At 42.0% G+C, this 17669-nt stretch overlaps 1 protein-coding gene across 2 annotated transcripts; it reads left to right on the top strand.

The window, feature by feature from the left end:
* The first annotated feature begins 3503 nt into the window (after nt 1-3503).
* On the top strand, nt 3504-17418 carry LOC147447445 (uncharacterized). Of its 2 annotated transcripts, XM_086523234.1 has the most exons (5): nt 3505-3892; nt 5708-6121; nt 6828-6920; nt 7040-7107; nt 17205-17418. In XM_086523234.1, exons 1-5 carry the CDS (start codon nt 3665-3667, stop codon nt 17314-17316), a joined length of 915 nt encoding a protein of 304 aa, XP_086379360.1. In that variant the 5' UTR covers nt 3505-3664; the 3' UTR covers nt 17317-17418. The 2 variants fall into 2 exon arrangements, with proteins under 2 accessions (XP_086379362.1, XP_086379360.1); XM_086523236.1 differs by lacking the exon at nt 7040-7107 and having other exon boundaries at nt 3504-3892.
* Nucleotides 17419-17669: the final 251 nt, after the last annotated feature.

Genomic DNA, 17669 nt, shown 5'->3' with positions numbered 1-17669 from the left:
GCATTGTTGATCAAGTTGTGTGAGAATTTTTAGAGCCAAGAATGAGATCATTTTGGTACATGAGCAAGGAGATACAGCCATTCCTTTACAGGGTGCTAGTGCAGTCCCGTGCTGCTTCCACTACATGGTTGAGGCTGTGAGGCCTCCAATTAGGGTTTCCCCTCCTCAAATAACTACTTGGGATTCTCAAATGAAGTAATGAAGCTTCCATGAAATGGTCACGACGAAGAATCGAAGCGTAAATTTAGGGTTTTTAACAGGTCGAATGAGCATTGCATCTGTGCAATTGGGAGCGAGGCTACACCTAATCTTCACACACACAAGAGTTTTGAGTTAGTATTGGTTCTTTTTCAAAGTGGAGCTTTCATGGCTAGAGTTTTGTTCTTTTTTAGTGTGTCTTTGACTTCAAATCGTTTACGCCTTGCTTAATTTTGCTATGAATCCTCACAGTCATAGGCCCGACGCTTTCCTAGTCGCACTGCGCACTTCTTGACACCGCAGCAGGACAATCAAGAAAAAAACAAATGCAATCTGTTGTCAGAGGCTCGGAAGAGAACAAGAACAACCAAGGAATTAGCACCAGCACAAGCTACTGCATCTTGCCAAGCACCGGTGCAACAACACATGAAATCGCAGCATGAGTGCCAACTAAAAAAGACATGGAGCCTGTCAAACGCTTGCAGCGCAACACAACCACTCTTGTAACACAATAGGAGGAAAAACTTGACAGTTGAGACAAAAACACATAGAAAGCTCTCAAGTTTACCAATTAGCTTCAGCGCTTCTCTGTGACGCGTCGACCTTGTCGCATACAAGGTGTAAGAAGATTTAAAAATGCTTCTCCCATAGCCTTTCGCTGCCAGATCGACCATATGTCGGTGACTGTCTCGTTTCCCTTCACGCCACCTGTCAAGACTTGCACTTTCCTTTTTCCACTCCTACAACATCTTGGCAGATTCACCCAAACCGGACATGCGTGCCACCCTATTGGAACTAGGTAAGTGGAGAGAAATTTGATTAGAAGCATAGTCAAATGCTAGCATGGTTTAGATGCACTATGTAGGCATGCTTATTGTTGGTTAAACCAACAAACTTTGACACAACATGAGCTGAGCTGAATCTTCCCCATACTCAATGTGCATGTAAATATATATATTAATTGATGTTGTGAGAAAGAAGGGGGAGAGGACAAGCAGCTTAGAATTTTTTATGCAATGTCTAATATCCATAAGAGTTAGCCATTCTTTTTCCCATCATTAATCCATTGAAGCAAGTAGGTAGCCTCCATTGATGTATGTTTCTAATAAAGTGTAATTTGTTGGTTTTTCATGGCATTTCTTTTCTTATGCGAGGTCTATGTATTAAGTGTGTTCATCGTCTTTTTGGGTTGTATTAAGGGAAATCTTTGCCAGATACCTCTTTGCAACCAAAGAAAAATAGGAAGGCACTACAACAAAAACAGATGTTTTCGACGTAGATTTCGATGCCAACCGTCGAAAATTGTGTCAAAATTTATGTCTCTATGAAACAATCGAAATACGCATCGATATCTACGTCGATAATCATAGTTTTTGACGCATATTTCAACGTTTATATCGACTCTTTTATTGACGGCCATATCAGAAATTTTTTTCTTGGGCAGAGAATAGACAGCCTGGCCTGTGCCCAGTGAAAAGATGGACACAACCACAGCCAGACTGCCTGTCCTTTGCCCAAGAAAGCGAGCAGCACCAAAATCAACGGTACTCCCGTAGAAATTTCGACAAAGTTTCCTTCGTTTTAACATAAACCTTAAAAAAAAACCATATATACACCTCCTATATGGTATCCATTTCTCTCTCTCTCTCTCTCTCTCTCTCTCTCTCTCTCTCTCTCTCTCTGACTTTTTCCTCTCTCTCATAGAGAGAGAGAGAATGAGAGAGAGCTCATTCTCTCTCTCTCTCTCTCTCTCTCTCTCATAGGAGAGGGAAATAGAGAGAGAAAGAGAGATAGAGAGAGAGGGAAATAGAGAGAGAGAGAGAGAGAGAGAAAGAGAAAGAGAGAGAAATAGAGAGAGAGATAGGGAAGTAGAGAGAGAGAGAGAAATAGAGAGTGATATATATATATATATATATATATATATATATGTGTGTGTGTGTGTGTCTCTCTCTCTCTATCTCTCTACTTCCCTCTCTCTCTCTCTCTCTCTCTCTCTCTCTCTCTCTTTCCTACACATACACACAACAATGTAACTTGGGAGAGAGGGGGGGGGGGGGGGGGAGGAACAATACCTGCACTGCAGGTTTTCAAGAAGGGGCTAGATTTGTGCGCGCGCTCACAGGCGAAAATTGGGTTTTTTTTCCCAATTTTTTTTGCGTCGATATACGCGTGAAAATACGCGCTTTTCAACAGACATTGCCTCGTGTATTGTCACGTACATATCAACGCGTATTTCGACACGCGCTATGCCCGTCGAAATGCATGTAGAAAGGTACGTCGCCTCGAAATGTTGCGCATCAAAAAGTACGTAGAGTGGTGTAGTGAGGAAAGCATAACAGATGTGCGTATGATGTGGACACTAGCAACCTACATTGGCGCAAGGTGGCACTAGTACTCTCAGAGCCATGTGCCAGTGACACCAACGACAAATGTTGTTTGGGTTTCGATAACCAACACAAGGCGGACACGTAGGCACATGCAGTTACGCAGCTAGGTGGATACTTGGGTGCGAGGAGCAAGGGCAAAATCCACACAAGCATGAGGGTGAGGCACTTTGAAGAGATGCCAGAGTATCTCTCCCTCTCTCCCAGTCCATGGGTCGCAATGTCTGCTACTGGAGGTAGCAAGCAACACGAGAGGGAAGAAGGAATGGCTACAGTGCACAAGGCAAGTACGGGCCTAGAGCTCAAGCTCTCTCTCTCTCTCTCTCTCTCTCTCTCTCTCTCTCTCTCTCTCTCTCTCTTTGCAAAGGTTGTAGGAGTCGCAGGCGAGTGTGGGGAGCTTCCAGTGCAGCTATTGTGTCAATTTGGAGGAGCTTTTTTTTGGCATTGGGAAAGATTTTATTTGACATTGGGTTGTTGTAGGCAAAGTCAATCCGTTGAAGGAATTAGATGTTAAATGACAACTAGTGCAAAGGGGGCTGAGCATATAAAAAAATTTGCAAAGGGGGTCCTTTGCTTGAATTGCAATGAAACAATGTCATGTGTCTCTTTTAAGTCTAGTAAAAACATTTGAATGAAAAGGGTATGTTGGTTAAGGAAGAGGCATCTCATTGAGGTAAGCAAGCAAGCAACCATAACGGGTAGTGCTCGAAAAAAATCCCGATAACAAATTTTGAGATTCACCTCCAAATTTCAGTTTGAAAGTGCCAAAACCTACAAAATTTAGTGTCAAAACCTTCAAACATATGGAAGTTGTGTCCATCAAAGAGGAGGAAGACTGGTCTTTTTAAGGCATCCAGTAAGAGATAGACATCGAGGATGAGATGGGTCTCTAGAATAATAATAGATAGCGGGAGGTCAATTGTTTAGTTGGTGAGCGGGTGAACCTAATGTGAGGTTTGAAGAACCGTTTGAAAGAAGCGGATGAAAGGTATTTGGAGTCGATTTGATATAAAGCCTGATTTCCGAATGGGGAAGCAGACTTCGGTATTTTGCAGAAAGCAATTTAGAGACGCGTTCAAGAGATGGGGGCCTTAAATGTAATGGAGCTGAAGCTGAAGCACAGCAGATGGGTTATGAGGTCCCATGGCTTGGAGGCGCGCCTTCTGCAACTTGACAACGGCTCCTGCATCCACTGCTGGCTTCCTGCGCCTTGGCCCCGCCCAGCAGATGCCTCCACGCGGCCCCTGAAACCGCCGCTGCTGCTGTTGCATGGATTTGGCGCCGACGGCACCCTCGGCTGGGAACGACAGGTCTCTCTCTCTCTCTCTCTCTCTCTCTCTCTCTCCCTCTCTCCCTCCCCGATTCACGCCTTGAGTTCAAAACTCATCCCCTGGGGTTGTTCCTCTATCTCCCTCTCCCTCTCCCTCTCTTCTTTGAGAGAGAGAGGCCACACACCAAAAGAGAGAGAGGAACACACAGACCAAGACTTGATTCTGGGTCTCTCTCTCTCTCTCTCTCTCTCTCTCTCTCTCTCACACACACACACACACACACACACACACACACACGCACGAGAGAGAGAGAGAGAGAGAGAGAGAGAGAGAGAGAGATCATCAAGGCTTGGGTTCTTTTGTGTGTGTGTGTGTGTGTGTGTGTGAGAGAGAGAGAGAGAGAGAGAGAGAGAGAGAGAGGAATAAGAACAATCCCAAGAACCCCAGCCTTGATGATCTCTCTCTCTCTCTCTCTCTCTCTCTTTCCATCTTAAGTTCAAGACTTCATGTCTCGCATGGGACTGTTCCTATCCCTCTCTCTCTCTCTCTCTCTCTCTCTCTCATCACATCCCCGTCTTCACTTGGTTAGGAAGCTCGAAGGAGAAAATACCACATGTCTAATCTTTGGCATGGGTACATACCCAAGGGCCAAATAGGGTGTATCAGCTGATGAAAATGCGAAAATTCCCGCATTAGGAGGGTATATTCGATTCCATCTCAAATGAAGGGAAATTGGAGCTAGGGTAAACACACCACAGAGGAGGGTACTAGGCCAAAACACCCACAGGTTGTCTGCAGGCAGCCAAGGAGGGAAAGAACACAACGCGATCTGCAGGTGGGCGAGGAGGCAAACGCTGGCAGTTGAGTTTTTTTTTTTTAAATTAAGGCATGCAAACGTCATCACAATCCGTTCGTGTGTTGGTTGGCGAGTGTAATCTGCATACGTCACTCGCGTCGGAAGTGGAGTTGGAGTTTGAAACCTGCTCAATCGCGGTCCTCAATGCTTTGTTAAGAGCTCGAGATTAAAGGGCCAAAGTACTTAAAGGTATTCATCTGGAAAGCGTTATGGGGAGCCTTACCTAGTGGGATTAAGGTGCATGCTAGAGGGATGGGCTCTGACACTTGCTCTGGATGTAGGGCAGCTTGTGAAGACCCCCTTGCATCTATTCGTTCAGTGCCCTACTTCACTGGGGCTAGGGTTTGCAAATGGGTAAGAAGGACTTGGAAGACCATGTTCTGTATGGATGTCCCGAATCTTGATCTTGGGAGGGCGTGGTATCCACAACCATCTTGTTTTGGTGTGCATGCAAATTATCAGATATTGTTACCTGAACCAGGTCTAGAAGACTAGGAACGTTCGAGTTTTTGAGGGCAAACTGGATGTAGATGGCATAGGAGCAAGAGGAGCAACTGACAAGGGTGAAGAATGGAGGTCTGCATTGAGCTGCTTAGAACTCTCAAGAGGGTAAGAGTATCTTTTTTTGTGTGCAAGCCTCTGATGGAATCCGAGCCCCTCAAGGCACATGTAGTGCTTGAGGTAATTGTATTCTTTTTTATTTGAAAGAGCTCTATAGAATGGAACATGGAAAGGCATACCCTTTGGTGTATTTGTTTGCCTTTTCTCCACATTTTTCCATTGTAGTTTCATTTTTCGTGTTAAAATTATTTTCCTCTATAAGATTTAGCTCACTAGAAGTAAAATTTTCATAGTTAATGTTAAATACGATGTGATAATTTTTAATTTGCTTTCTTTTTTTGAATTCAAGAAGTCAATAAAATGAAAAAATAGGTACCAATATTTGCTAGGTATACACCATTTTCGACTTGCTAATAAAAGTGGGACTGTGTGTGTAGGTTCCGAGCTTTGCTAATCAATATAGTTTATTTATACCAGACCTTTTATTCTTTGGCCAATCGATGACAACCAACAAACAACGGTCCGAGATTTTCCAAGCAGAGTGTATGTTTGCAATGATGGAGAAGTTGGGCGTGGGAGAGTGCGTAGTGTGTGGGCATAGCTATGGGGGCTTTGTTGCCTATCGCATGGCTCATCTTTATCCTAGCTATATAAAACGTGTCATTATCATAAGCTCGGGCATCCTAATGGATGCCACCACTAGTAATATCCCATTGCTTGAAACTTTTGGAGCTTCCACAATTGAAGAAATCCTCATTCCACATGATGTCCTTGACTTCAAAAAAGGTCTAAGCTTTATCTTTCATAAGATCCCATGGTTGCCTTCCTTTGTCATCAAGGATATGTTTGCGGTAAGTTTTTTATCTTCTCAATGATACACATTTCTCTTGCACTAATACTGTATCGTACACATATTTCTCAAGCTATATTAAGGCTCAATTGGTGAAACTTAGAAAATTTGACTCCAAAAGTAGTAGTGCTATTAGAGGAAACATTGTTCTTTGCTTTGATATGCTAGCCCCCAGAGTTAGAGCTATCAATGTTGTGTAAGTGTTCAACTTGACTCGGAGATATTAGATTGTGGGTCCCTGTGGTTGTTCGGTGTAATGCCAACCTGGGAGGTAAAAAAGGAAATGTATAATCTAATTGCTAGCTTACACAAGAAGATTTATAAAAAATTTCGTGTAAAAAAACGGAGTCTTTTTCAGTGTTTTTCATACAATGCATAATATCACGAGCTTCTGCTTGAGAGGCACCACATACCTAGTTAGGTATGATTGGGGGCAGGGGACCACCGCCCCCCCCCCCATCGGACCGGCAGTCCCTTGCCCCCAATCATACCTAGCTAGGTATGCGGTGCGTCCCTCAGAGAAGCTCATGATGTTGAGGTAAGTCACAATGTGAGAATTATTGTGAGAATTTGGCCAAAACTTCTTGTGAATTAGGACCTTCCTCTTGCACAACATTTTGTTACACATTGAACGTAACATGTTCAAATTGATACCATCTGTTTATGTTTTTAATAATATATTTCTTTGCGTCTTTCAAATTGAAAAGCTTTTTAGCGGGGATCGACAACGGAGGCATGAGCTCATGGATGGTATCATCCTTGGAAAGAAGAATGCACCACCATTACCCAAAATAAACCAGGTTCTTTGATTTATGATGCGTGCATTTAGTTTTTTTTTTTTTTTTGGGTCCATTATATTCTTGATTTTTTCAAATAGATTATGCCTTTAATATTTCCTAATCTACTTGACGATGCGTAGGATGTGCTTATTATCTGGGGAGACCACGATCAAGTTTTCAACCTCGATCTTGCTTATTCATTGAAAGAGTAAGAAATGTGCAGTGCTACTAACGAAAACTACTAGAAAATGGAGTTAGCAACACAACAAATCATTCTACATAGTTAAAAACTTGAATTTAGCCTTGAAAGTTTTTAAAAATATATAGACAGATAATTTACCTTCAATTTTTATTTCAACATATTCATTACAAAACATTATATAAAAGCCTTCTTCTTCTCTCATACTCACAAAACATGAGTAGGTCCTCCAATCTCAAAAAAATAATAAGTCATCAGTTTGTAAAGAGATGCTTTCAAAGACCTCAAAGAGAAAAATCATTCATTTTCTTATAGCTAGAAGTTGGAAGTAGAAAGGGCTCCTTCGACAACAATTAGAGAAACTTGAACGAGCTCCTCCAACCACAATGAGTGTTTGTTATTGGAGTTGAGAAACAAGGCACACGTACCATTTCGGGGCTGCAATGAGGGAAGCTTCACAAGCCTGTTAGGGTACAAAAATACGAGCTTTAAGATGGCAATGATATAACGAAGAAGGGGGTGGATACAAGATTGTGGGGTGTGTGTGTGTGTGTGTGTGTGTGAGAGAGAGAGAGAGAGAGAGAGAGATTGCAATGCCTCTTTGAGCAGAACGTTGCTAGAGATTATTGATGCATCTGCCAAAGGCTAATTCATTGCACGGACACTTGCATGAAATCTCATGGGTTATTGTTAGATTTCTTTTATTTTAGACCCAAATAGATTGGCCAAACGTTTTGAAGAGGTTGATTAAAGAGAATTAATGAAGATGCTCATATGGGTTTGAAGATTTGAAGAGGAAAAAATGGGCAATTATTGTGTGGAGCAGATAGAGGGAGGGGGGATGGTGAGCCTCAACGCTATTCCCACTATTCGATGAGAGTGTATCTCCATGTGTCAGGAGGTACCACAGGGGGGAGAGACTTTTTTTTCCATACACGGCATGCTGTAGCAGAGAAATGTTGCATCCTTTGAGCAAAGTAGGGAAGGAGTGGTTTGTATGTGTGTGCATGCATGCAAGAGACCTGCACGCTACAATCAAATGCGCTCTCTCTCTCTCTCTCTCTCTCTCTCTCTTTCTCTCTCTCTCTTCGCCTTTCTTAATCCCGCTGTTGGAGATGCCAATGGTGGATGGCAATGTCAGGCCAAGGGCCAAACCAATGGGGTCACGGACTCGGCTAGGGGCCGACTGCCAGTGGGAATGGGTTCAAGCAGGCTGGAAGCCTATAAAAGGGAGCTTGGGCGGATGGACCGGGTCTGGCAGTCCATTGGTTTGAGATTGGTATCAGAGCTAAACTTAGAACTGAGGGCACGTTCTGCTTTTGGATGCATGTTGCATGCAACCTCAAAGTGAGGAGGAAGGAGAAACCGAAAACGGGCGTGTGCAGCAACCCCTAGTGGGGGAAGAGAGCGTCTGTCGACCTGCTCCAAAACCGTCGAACTCGGGCTCAGTGGGAGCGCAAGGGGAAGACCGACAAATGCCATCTCTTGCCCGGCTTCAAACGAGCTCGCCATCGCGAGTTAGCTCCATCACAAAGAGCACGCAGGCGGCCGCGCTGTCTCAGAGCAGAGTTTCGTCAAGTTTTTTTTTTTTTTTTTTAAAACCCTTAAGGGTTGACCGTTCACACCCGGCCACCCCTCGTGGGTCTTCAACAGGGGCCGTGCCCTGCGGAATTACATCAACGTGCAGCTACAGCTCTCTTTTTCGGATAGGGGATCCCATCCATCATCATTTTGGTTGATTACTGCAAATCCTGAAGTTCGAACTTGCTTAACACAGTTTTTTGAAGCTTCGACAAGCCACTGATTGGCTTATTTTTTCATCGTTTTGGTGATTGCATACGGCGCAAACCGGACTATTGGCAACTCGAATTTGCTCCATGCTTTCGAGTGAATCATCCACTACAGTTTTGCTCGTTGTTGTCAAGCTGGTAGTGGTCTTGGATTGAACTTCGCTTTCGAAGTCGGCGTTCTTTCTTCTCAAAGGCGTAATTATACGGTTCCTTATCGCATACGGCTACGAGCTCGTTGGAATTCAGGTATTCTCCTTTCTTTTCTCGCACAGTACGTCCACAGCATGGATTCGGACATAGATATGCATCATGCATTTGATTTCGAGCAGTCCGCACCCGTTTCGTCTGCCGATGCCATGCGGACGGTTCCTCTCACGGAGGGTAATCGTGCTAAAACGGCGACAGACGATGCGTATGAGTTGCTGGACATGCAAGATTTCCGTGCATGATTGTGCTTGAAACGAATTTTGCACAATTAAATCAGAATGTCACAGCATTATCCGATTTGATTAAGTTGCATATGCGGCAGTAGGCCACGGGCCCTACTGGTCAGCAAAATCAGGAGCACGGCTCCACACCAGGCCAAGGGCCACGTGCCGGGCAAGGCCCTCCTCCGGGACCGGTGCACTCTCTGACCCAAAAAGAGGTGGACGATTTGTTGAAAAATACAAAGCCACCAATTTTTCGGGGAGAAGAGCGTGAGCGAAACAAGGACACCGTGAATAGTTTTCTCAGCAAGTGGGATGGTATTCATGACCTTAGACGTACCCCGGATGCAGCCAAGGCACTGCAGACAAGTCTGACTTTGGACGGCAAGGCCTACAAATGGTGGATGTCTCTCAAGGAGAAGGGCATCCTACCACAGACTTGGGCAGCTTTTGAGACTGTCTTCAGGAAGGAATTTCTACCTACTAATGAGAAGGATAGAAATTGGACCGCCTGGGACAAATGTTCTATGCGCCAGCATAAAACATTATTGGAATATATTTCTCATTATCGGGATGTGATCCTCAAGATGGAAGGGATGGACACCTTTCAGCAGGTACGTGGGTTCATCCGTGGGTTAAATCCCGAGCTTAAGGAGCACGCTAAAACCCAGGATCCACAAACACTTGAGGAAGCAATAGTGCAAGCTCACATCCATGATGATCCCGATGATCGGGCATTGCATAGTTCGCATGTGCATGACACTACACCTGTTTCAACACGTCCACAGCATGTGCATCATAAAAGAAAATTGGCATCTGCTGCATTAGAGACCTCCAAAAAGCCCAAGGGGTCTAGAGGTCCTCTCTCAACGGAAGAGTTTGAGAAATCCAAAAAAGAAAAGTTGTGCTTTAAATGTTTGGGAACTCAACATAGCAAAAAGGATTGTCCCACAGGGAAATCTGTTGCTCAAGACAAGGGGAAGGAAAAAGCAGTGCACATGGTGCAGCTTTTACCTCTTGAATCCTCTTCCCAGTTTGCTAATGTGGAAGTAACACACACCGAGGCGGTGCATGAGTGCTGTATCATGGCCTCCATGTGGAAGCAGACTTTCAGACCACATGAGTTGGTACATATGCATGGCTCTATCCAAGGGCACAAGGTGCGGATCTTGGTAGACGATGGTGCGTCGCACAATTTCATCAATTATAAATTGGTGAAACGACTCAAATTGCCCCAAACCCCGAGTTCCCATCGCTATAAGGTAGCAATGATTAACGGCCATGATGCTGAGATATGGGAAACTCAGGTTAAAGATGTACCTCTGGAAATTCAAGGATACCGTACCTCTTTGGATTTCCAAGTCATGAATATGGAGAGGGCAGATGTGGTTCTTAGTCGTGAATGGTTGCATAGTTTAGGATCATCACTTAGACATAGCTATGAGCATAATAGTCTACTGTTCGAATCCAATGGTGTGCACGTGCTGCTGTTGGGGGAGAACGATGTACCTTCCTCACCACTTATTTGTACAGCTGAGCTTATGAAGCTCTCTTCTGATGATGCAATAGAAGAACTCTTTTTGTGTTACTCAATGTGCCATTTTATTTCTAATGTAGATGATGTTTTTAATGTTGATAATGTTTTGAATAAAAATTCCTCAACGCCGCATTATTCTCTCTCTCCTCTTCCAGCTATGCCTACTAATTCAAAACAAGAAAATGTTGCTAATAAATTAAAAGAACTTTTAAGGGAATTCAAGGATGTGTTCCCAGATGATTTACCACCAGGGCTACCGCCGACACGTTCTGTGCAACATGGCATAGACGTGGTTGCAGGCAGTAAGCCAGTGAGTAAACCGCCTTACAGAATGAGTCATTCTGAGGCTGCTGAGGTGGAACGTCAACTTGCTGACTATCTCAGTAGAGGGTTTATTCAACCAAGTTCTTCACCATGGGCCTCTCCCATTCTCTTGGTGAAGAAAAAGGACGGTAGTATGCGCATGTGCGTAGATTACCGTGGATTAAATGCGGTTACTGTTAAGAACAAGTACCCATTGCTACGAGTGGATGAGCTGTTTTATAAGCTCACCCATGCTCGTATATTTTCAAAGATTGATTTAAGATATGGGTATCATCAAGTACGCATCAGGCTTGCGGATATACCCAGAACAGCGTTCTGAACAAGGTTTGGACATTATGAGTTCTTGGTGATGCCCTTTGGGTTAACCAATGCTCCAGCTACGTTTATGACACTCATGGATAGTTTCTTGAGACCATACTTGGAAAAGTTTGTTATCGTTTTCCTCGATGACATTCTTGTATATAGTGCCTCTGAGGAAGAGCACTTAGCACATTTGAAACAAGTGTTTCATTTGCTACGCCAAAATCAGTTATATGCCAAGGAATCCAAATGTGATTTCCTCAAGGAGGAAATTCACTACTTGGGGCATGTTATTTCGGCTGCTGCAGGGTTACACATGGATCAATCCAAGGTGGATGCCATTCGGAGGTGGCCCTCTCCCAAAAATGTGGAAGAGCTCCAGATTTTTTAAGGCTTCGTAGGTTTTTATCGTCGATTCGTTAAAAACTATGCCCATATTGCTGTTCCCATGACAGATCAGCTGAAAGCCAAGGGCAAGACCTTTCATGGGAGATTATAACAACAAAAAAGTTTTGACAAACTTAAGGACACATTAGCCATAGCTCTTGTTTTGGGCTATTGTGGATCCCTTAAAGACATTCGTTTTGGAAACGGATGCTAGTAATCGTGCAATTGGAGCAGTCCGGCCAATTGCATTTGAAAGCAAGAAGCTGGATTCAGCACAATAGAATTACTCTGCTTACGAACGAGAGCTCTATGCAATAGTGTCTACTTTAAAGACATGGCGACATTATTTGTATGGTGCACAGTTTGAGATTGTGTTTGACCATGAAAGCATCAAGTGGTTTACACAACAAAGTGATTTGAAGGGTCGCAAGGCTAGGTGGGCTGAGATTCTTCAGGAGTATGATGCCAAGCTACGATATCGCAAAGGACGGTACAATGTAGTGGCTGATGCTCTCAGCCGAATGCCAGAGATCAACTCTCTCCTTTTCACGGAATTGCGGAGTGAGTTTTTGGAATCTCTCAAAGGTAAGTGCGAGCATGATATTGCATACTCCAAGGTGTGGAGCTATGTTAGAAAGAGGAATCCTTCTCACTCCAATGTTGGTAGTGGTTTTGTTTCCTCCACACCGAGTTCTCCTCTTTCGAGTGATGGGTACCTACTCCACAAGGGGAGAGTATGTGTACCGACGGACGCGGATATTCGGTGCCAAATTCTTTATGAATGTCACGATAGTCCAAGTGTAGGGCACCCGGGAATTAAGAAAACTTATGCACTCATAAGACGACAGTTTTACTAGCCAGGTTTGCATGGGTATGTTCAAGACTATGTCTTGCATTGCCAAAAATGTCAAGTTAATAAAGCAGAGCGCCTGAAAGCAGGAGGACTCTTACATCCTTTAGAGAGTCCCAACAGTAAATGGGAAAGTATCTCCATGGATTTTATTGTGGGTTTACCAACCACTATTCGAGGACATGACTCGGTATGGGTGGTCGTAGACCGGTTGACTAAACTTTGTCGGTTTATTCCACCAAGTCAACCATTAAGACTCCAGAATTAGCTAAGTTATTTGTGGACAATCTTTACAGGTTGTATGGATTGCCAAGTAACATTGTGAGTGATCGTGATCCCAAGTTTAACAGTCATTTTTGGAGGGCTGTTTTTAAACGATTGGGTACACAACTTAATTTAAGTACGGTTGATCACCCTGAAACAGATGGTCAGACGGAATGAGTCAACCAAGTGCTAGAGGATATGCTACGAGCATATGTTAGCAAGAAGCAATCAGATTGGGAAGATTATCTTCCTATTCTTGAGTTTGTATATAATAGTGCTAAGCATGTTACAACTGGTTTTAGTCCATTCATGCTTATGTATGGTTTTCAACCTAGATCACCAGTGACGGTGGGGTTGGCAACTGAGAAGCTCCAACAGGTCAAGGAGTTTCTCCAAGATCATATGGAAATACTGAAACTTGCTCATCAAAATGTTCGACAAGCACAGGATCGGTATAAGAAGTATGCTAATGAGAAACGTCGACAAGTTACCTTCACGGAAGGGGAAGAGGTATTTTTGCGTGTGCCAGAACATTCAGAAAGTCTAAAGACTAGGCCTACACCCAAATTATCTCCACGTTATTGTGGGCCATTCAAGATACTCAAGCGAGTTGGCAATAGGGTCTACAAACTTGAGTTACCTGTGCACTTTCGAGTCCATCCGGTATTTCATGTAAGTCGTTTACGTAATCGCTTGCATGGGGACGACAATGTTATCGGCCAGCAGATATTGGTTGATTTCATTGAACCTCCCATTCAACCGCATGAACCTGAACGCATTTTAGATTTTTATGAACTACGTACTCGTCAGCATGTACGTAGTCAAGCTTTAGTCAAGTGGAAAGATCGACCTGAGGAAGGTGCCACTTGGGAAAACATTAGTGTTCTTAAGAAGAAATTCTCCACTTTTGTTTTCGAGGACGAAAACGCTTCTTCAAGGGGGGAGTAATGTCAAGCCAAGGGCCAAACCAATGGGGTCACGGACTCAGCCAGGGGCCGGCTGCCAGTGGGAACGGATTCAAGTAGGCTGAAAGCCTATAAAAGGGAGGTTGGGTGGATGGACCGGGTCTGGCAGTCCATTAGTTTGAGAGGCAATACAACAAATTGAGGCAAAAAAGGGGGGTACATTGTTGCAAATCTCAAAATTGTTGCCCCTCGAGGATGTAATGTACAACAATGCACAACAATGTTTAATGACTAAAACGTTCTTCATTAACACCCACAAATTGGGATGTAACTTGGCATTCTAAAACTAAATTTGAAAACAAACTCTTGAGGCCCTTAAACGAAGGAAAAAATACAAATCAAAGAAAGATAGGTCAAAGTAAAAAGTTGAAAGGAGCCCGTGAGTTTCTTTTTTTTTTTTTTTGGGTTGTAAAACTCACAATTGTGAATGGATTATATTAACACCACCAAAAAAATAACAATTTTTTGTCATGGCTCGTGACGATTATATTAACACAACAAAAAAATTTACATTTTTTTGTCACGGCTCGTCATGAGCCATGAAAACTATAACGGGACATTACTACATTGCTTGACAAGATAAGCCACCCCAAGGAAAGGGAGGAGTCCGTTTTTTTATTGTAACATGTTAGTCAAAGCAATGTTGAAGGTCTTGTTCCCTTCATCAGATCTTGTTTGCTTTTCAATGGCGATGATCACTCCCTTGCTTTCTTGGATTATCTCTAAGAATAATGTTCTCAACAATTTGTGAGGTTCTTAAAAGGAGGGAGAAATTTACAAACTAAACAAAAGCAATCGAAAATTTGTACCCATTTTTTTGTCTTTTCAAATTCATATTTTTATATGAAAATAATCATATTAAAAGTGACTTTATAGAACAAAGAAAGACAAGAAAGCCGCACGATGCCTTAAATGAAGTGACCCAAGAGGTTTGAGATGAAGGTCAAAAGTCAAAAGACATTTGAAGGTGGAAAATCAAAAGACATAGGAAGGTAGAAAGTCAAAAGCTCTTTTGTGTCCTTATAAAAAGGTGATCATAAAGAAGAAAACCGAAAATACTAGCAGAAATTTTGAGATTTGCAAAATTTTTGGACGATTTTCTCACATATTTCATCGGTTTTTCTTCCGTTTACCATGGTTTGCAGCTAGCTAGTCTCGATTTTCAATCGATTCAAGCTAATCTGAGGGAGTCTTTTCCCAAACACTGATACCAGTTTAATTCAACCTAACAATTTTATCACTTTCTTATTGTTTTTGAAAGCCGTCGTGACCCTTTCACTTTTTCCTTTAGCATTTTCTTCTCTTTAAAGTGTCCTCTCTCTCTCTCTCTCAATGTTGTATCTGTCCTCACGTTCAACTTATATTGTTACAAATCTACGTGCTTCGTCATTGCCATTTGCTGCGTGCTATAGATTAACACATCGTTTTTATTGTTAATACCTTTTAATTTTTGAATTAGAAATACATTTACTCCCTTAGAAAAGGCAAACAAGATTCTCGTCCTCGTTTGACGCATGCTTTAGCATGCCAAAACTGCATAGTTCCATTGACCATTTTGTGTCAAAGATGGTATCCCTAGTAACAAGCAAGAGCACAACTTGGACATAAGAGACGGATCACGCCAAGGCAGTAGGGCTAATAGGGTGGTAAGAGGTAGTTGGTCTAACCCTTAAGGGAGGAAGCCCCGTGTAATGCATTTGGCAAGAGCATCGTTAACTCTAGCGATTGGGTTGATCTTGAGAGAGTTGCACTGCTTCATTGCTACCCTGAAATATAGCTTAATCTCTATGTTTTTGAAGGGGTTAGTGGAGCCACAACAACACTTCTACGATTCTGCAGCAGATTTTAGGATTTCCTAAAATAGGTTCTTCCTTCCCCTAACTACCCCGACACACCCGGGCACAACTCAGCTCTAAGCTTTTTTCGAGGATTTCTTTGACGGCTAAATCCTTGTTTTAAAATGTATACGCGCATGCGTACGTGCGTGTGTGTGTGTGTGTGTGTGTGTGTGTGTGTGTGAGAGAGAGAGAGAGAGAGAGAGAGAGTATTTGCATGTGAGTTCGACATCGAGAAATTTAGAAGTTCACAATTTAAGTTTTGTAAATCAAGATAGAATGTTTCTCTGGAATTTTAACTCAAGAACAAGGACTTCACACTAGTTTGGTACCACAATTGGACATTATAGTGTCCTTTTTGGATCATTTTGTCAAAAATATAATTATACTGGATATCTACCAAGCTCCACAGTGTGTGACTTTCCCCATGGGTATCCTACATAAGAAAAACACTACAAAGCTCTTTTGAGAGTCACTAATTAACTTCAAAAATATTTCTTTAACACCATGTCCACAAAAGTGTGTGTGGATTCTAGTATGCGGTGCATAAATCATATTTAAAAATATTGTTTGCTCTAAATTAGATGAATATATGGTGTTTGTAAGTATATAGAGTGGCACATAAAGTATTGTGACAAACAAAATTCATTTAGCTGAGGAAAAAAATCATTCAATATGAGTGGGCAAGACAAAAACAAGCAAAAATCAAGGGACACAGATGAGATGTGTCCATCTAAATTGTAAAAACTTTTTTATGTAATGAAAATGACTTATTTTTGTATATTTAGATTTTCTCTATTGGTAGCTTTCCTTAAAAAATCCATTTGACATTGTTGGGAACATAGAAATGACAGGTATGATTTTTTCACTTTTCAGGATATTATAATGTCCACAAGACATTTCAGTGTCTAAGTACCAAGTCAAAACAAACAAGGAAAATTGTTTCTTTGGACTTCGTAACAATTAAGAAAATAAATGAGTTTTATTGTCTTTAAAAATGAATGTTCCCAATTTTAGTCACTACAGTTTTCTCTATGAAGATGTTGGTATTAATCTTTGTTCGTGAATATGCACTTCTATTTCTTCGCCCTTGCCTTTTTTTTACATTCCCGTTATCTCTTCCTTCTTCTTTTTCCATGTGGAAACCTAAGAAATTAGGAGTTATGCCAAGCAGATACCATGCAATCTTGTGACCCTCGAGGCCCGCTTTGAGCTCGAGATTGTTGTATATTGTTGGTGTTCTTAATACTATCCACTCACAATTGTGAGTTTTGCAAAAAATAAAAATAAAAAATTAAGAGTTATAGTAGTGTGTTTATTGACTTTTGCTTAATCATGTACAATTTGTTTTTTATATCAACATGATTTTCATATCTATTATAATATACGGAGTAAAACATTTGACATTACCTTTTTGTAATACCAGGTTCCTTGGCGATCATGTTGCACTTACAGTCATCAATGAAGTGGGTCACATGCCTCAAATGGAGAACTCAAGAGATGTGAACAAATCAATTTTAGAATTTCTTTCATCTTGACAAATAAAGAAACCCGCATTTGTGTATCATTCCAAAAATTTCAATGAAAATTTATATCCTTTGATGACAGTTCACAATTGGAAGAAAAAACATTGATCTCTATGTGAAGCGTACTATAGCAATATGTGCCTAACAAAGAGTAGATGTACCCTTTTGACCTGTGAAGCATGTCTCTTTTTCTTGGAATGCTCACCAATGCTCAAATAACTTTCTTTTAAAAACAGAGATATGGACTCCCAGTGCTCGAAAAAACCTAGGTTTAGTGTAATACCACCTATAAATTTTGAAATTTGCCTCTAAATTTAATTTTGAAGGTGAGAAAACCTACAAAATTGTGAAAAAATTAGTGTAAT

This window comes from Adiantum capillus-veneris, chromosome 11 (assembly GCF_014529385.1).
Source record: "Adiantum capillus-veneris isolate H3 chromosome 11, ASM1452938v2, whole genome shotgun sequence".
In the NCBI taxonomy this organism is placed as follows: domain Eukaryota; kingdom Viridiplantae; phylum Streptophyta; class Polypodiopsida; order Polypodiales; family Pteridaceae; genus Adiantum; species Adiantum capillus-veneris.
This window is presented reverse-complemented; position numbering and strand designations above follow the sequence as displayed.

Bases quoted from the DNA above. Each gene is read 5' to 3' on its own strand.
- LOC147447445 (XM_086523234.1), top strand. From the start codon at position 3,665: ATGGGGGCCTTAAATGTAATGGAGCTGAAGCTGAAGCACAGCAGATGG. The intron at 6,921-7,039 runs GTTCTTTGATTT...GACGATGCGTAG, and splicing joins CATTACCCAAAATAAACCAG to GATGTGCTTATTATCTGGGG. The intron at 7,108-17,204 runs GTAAGAAATGTG...TTGTAATACCAG, and splicing joins CTTGCTTATTCATTGAAAGA to GTTCCTTGGCGATCATGTTG.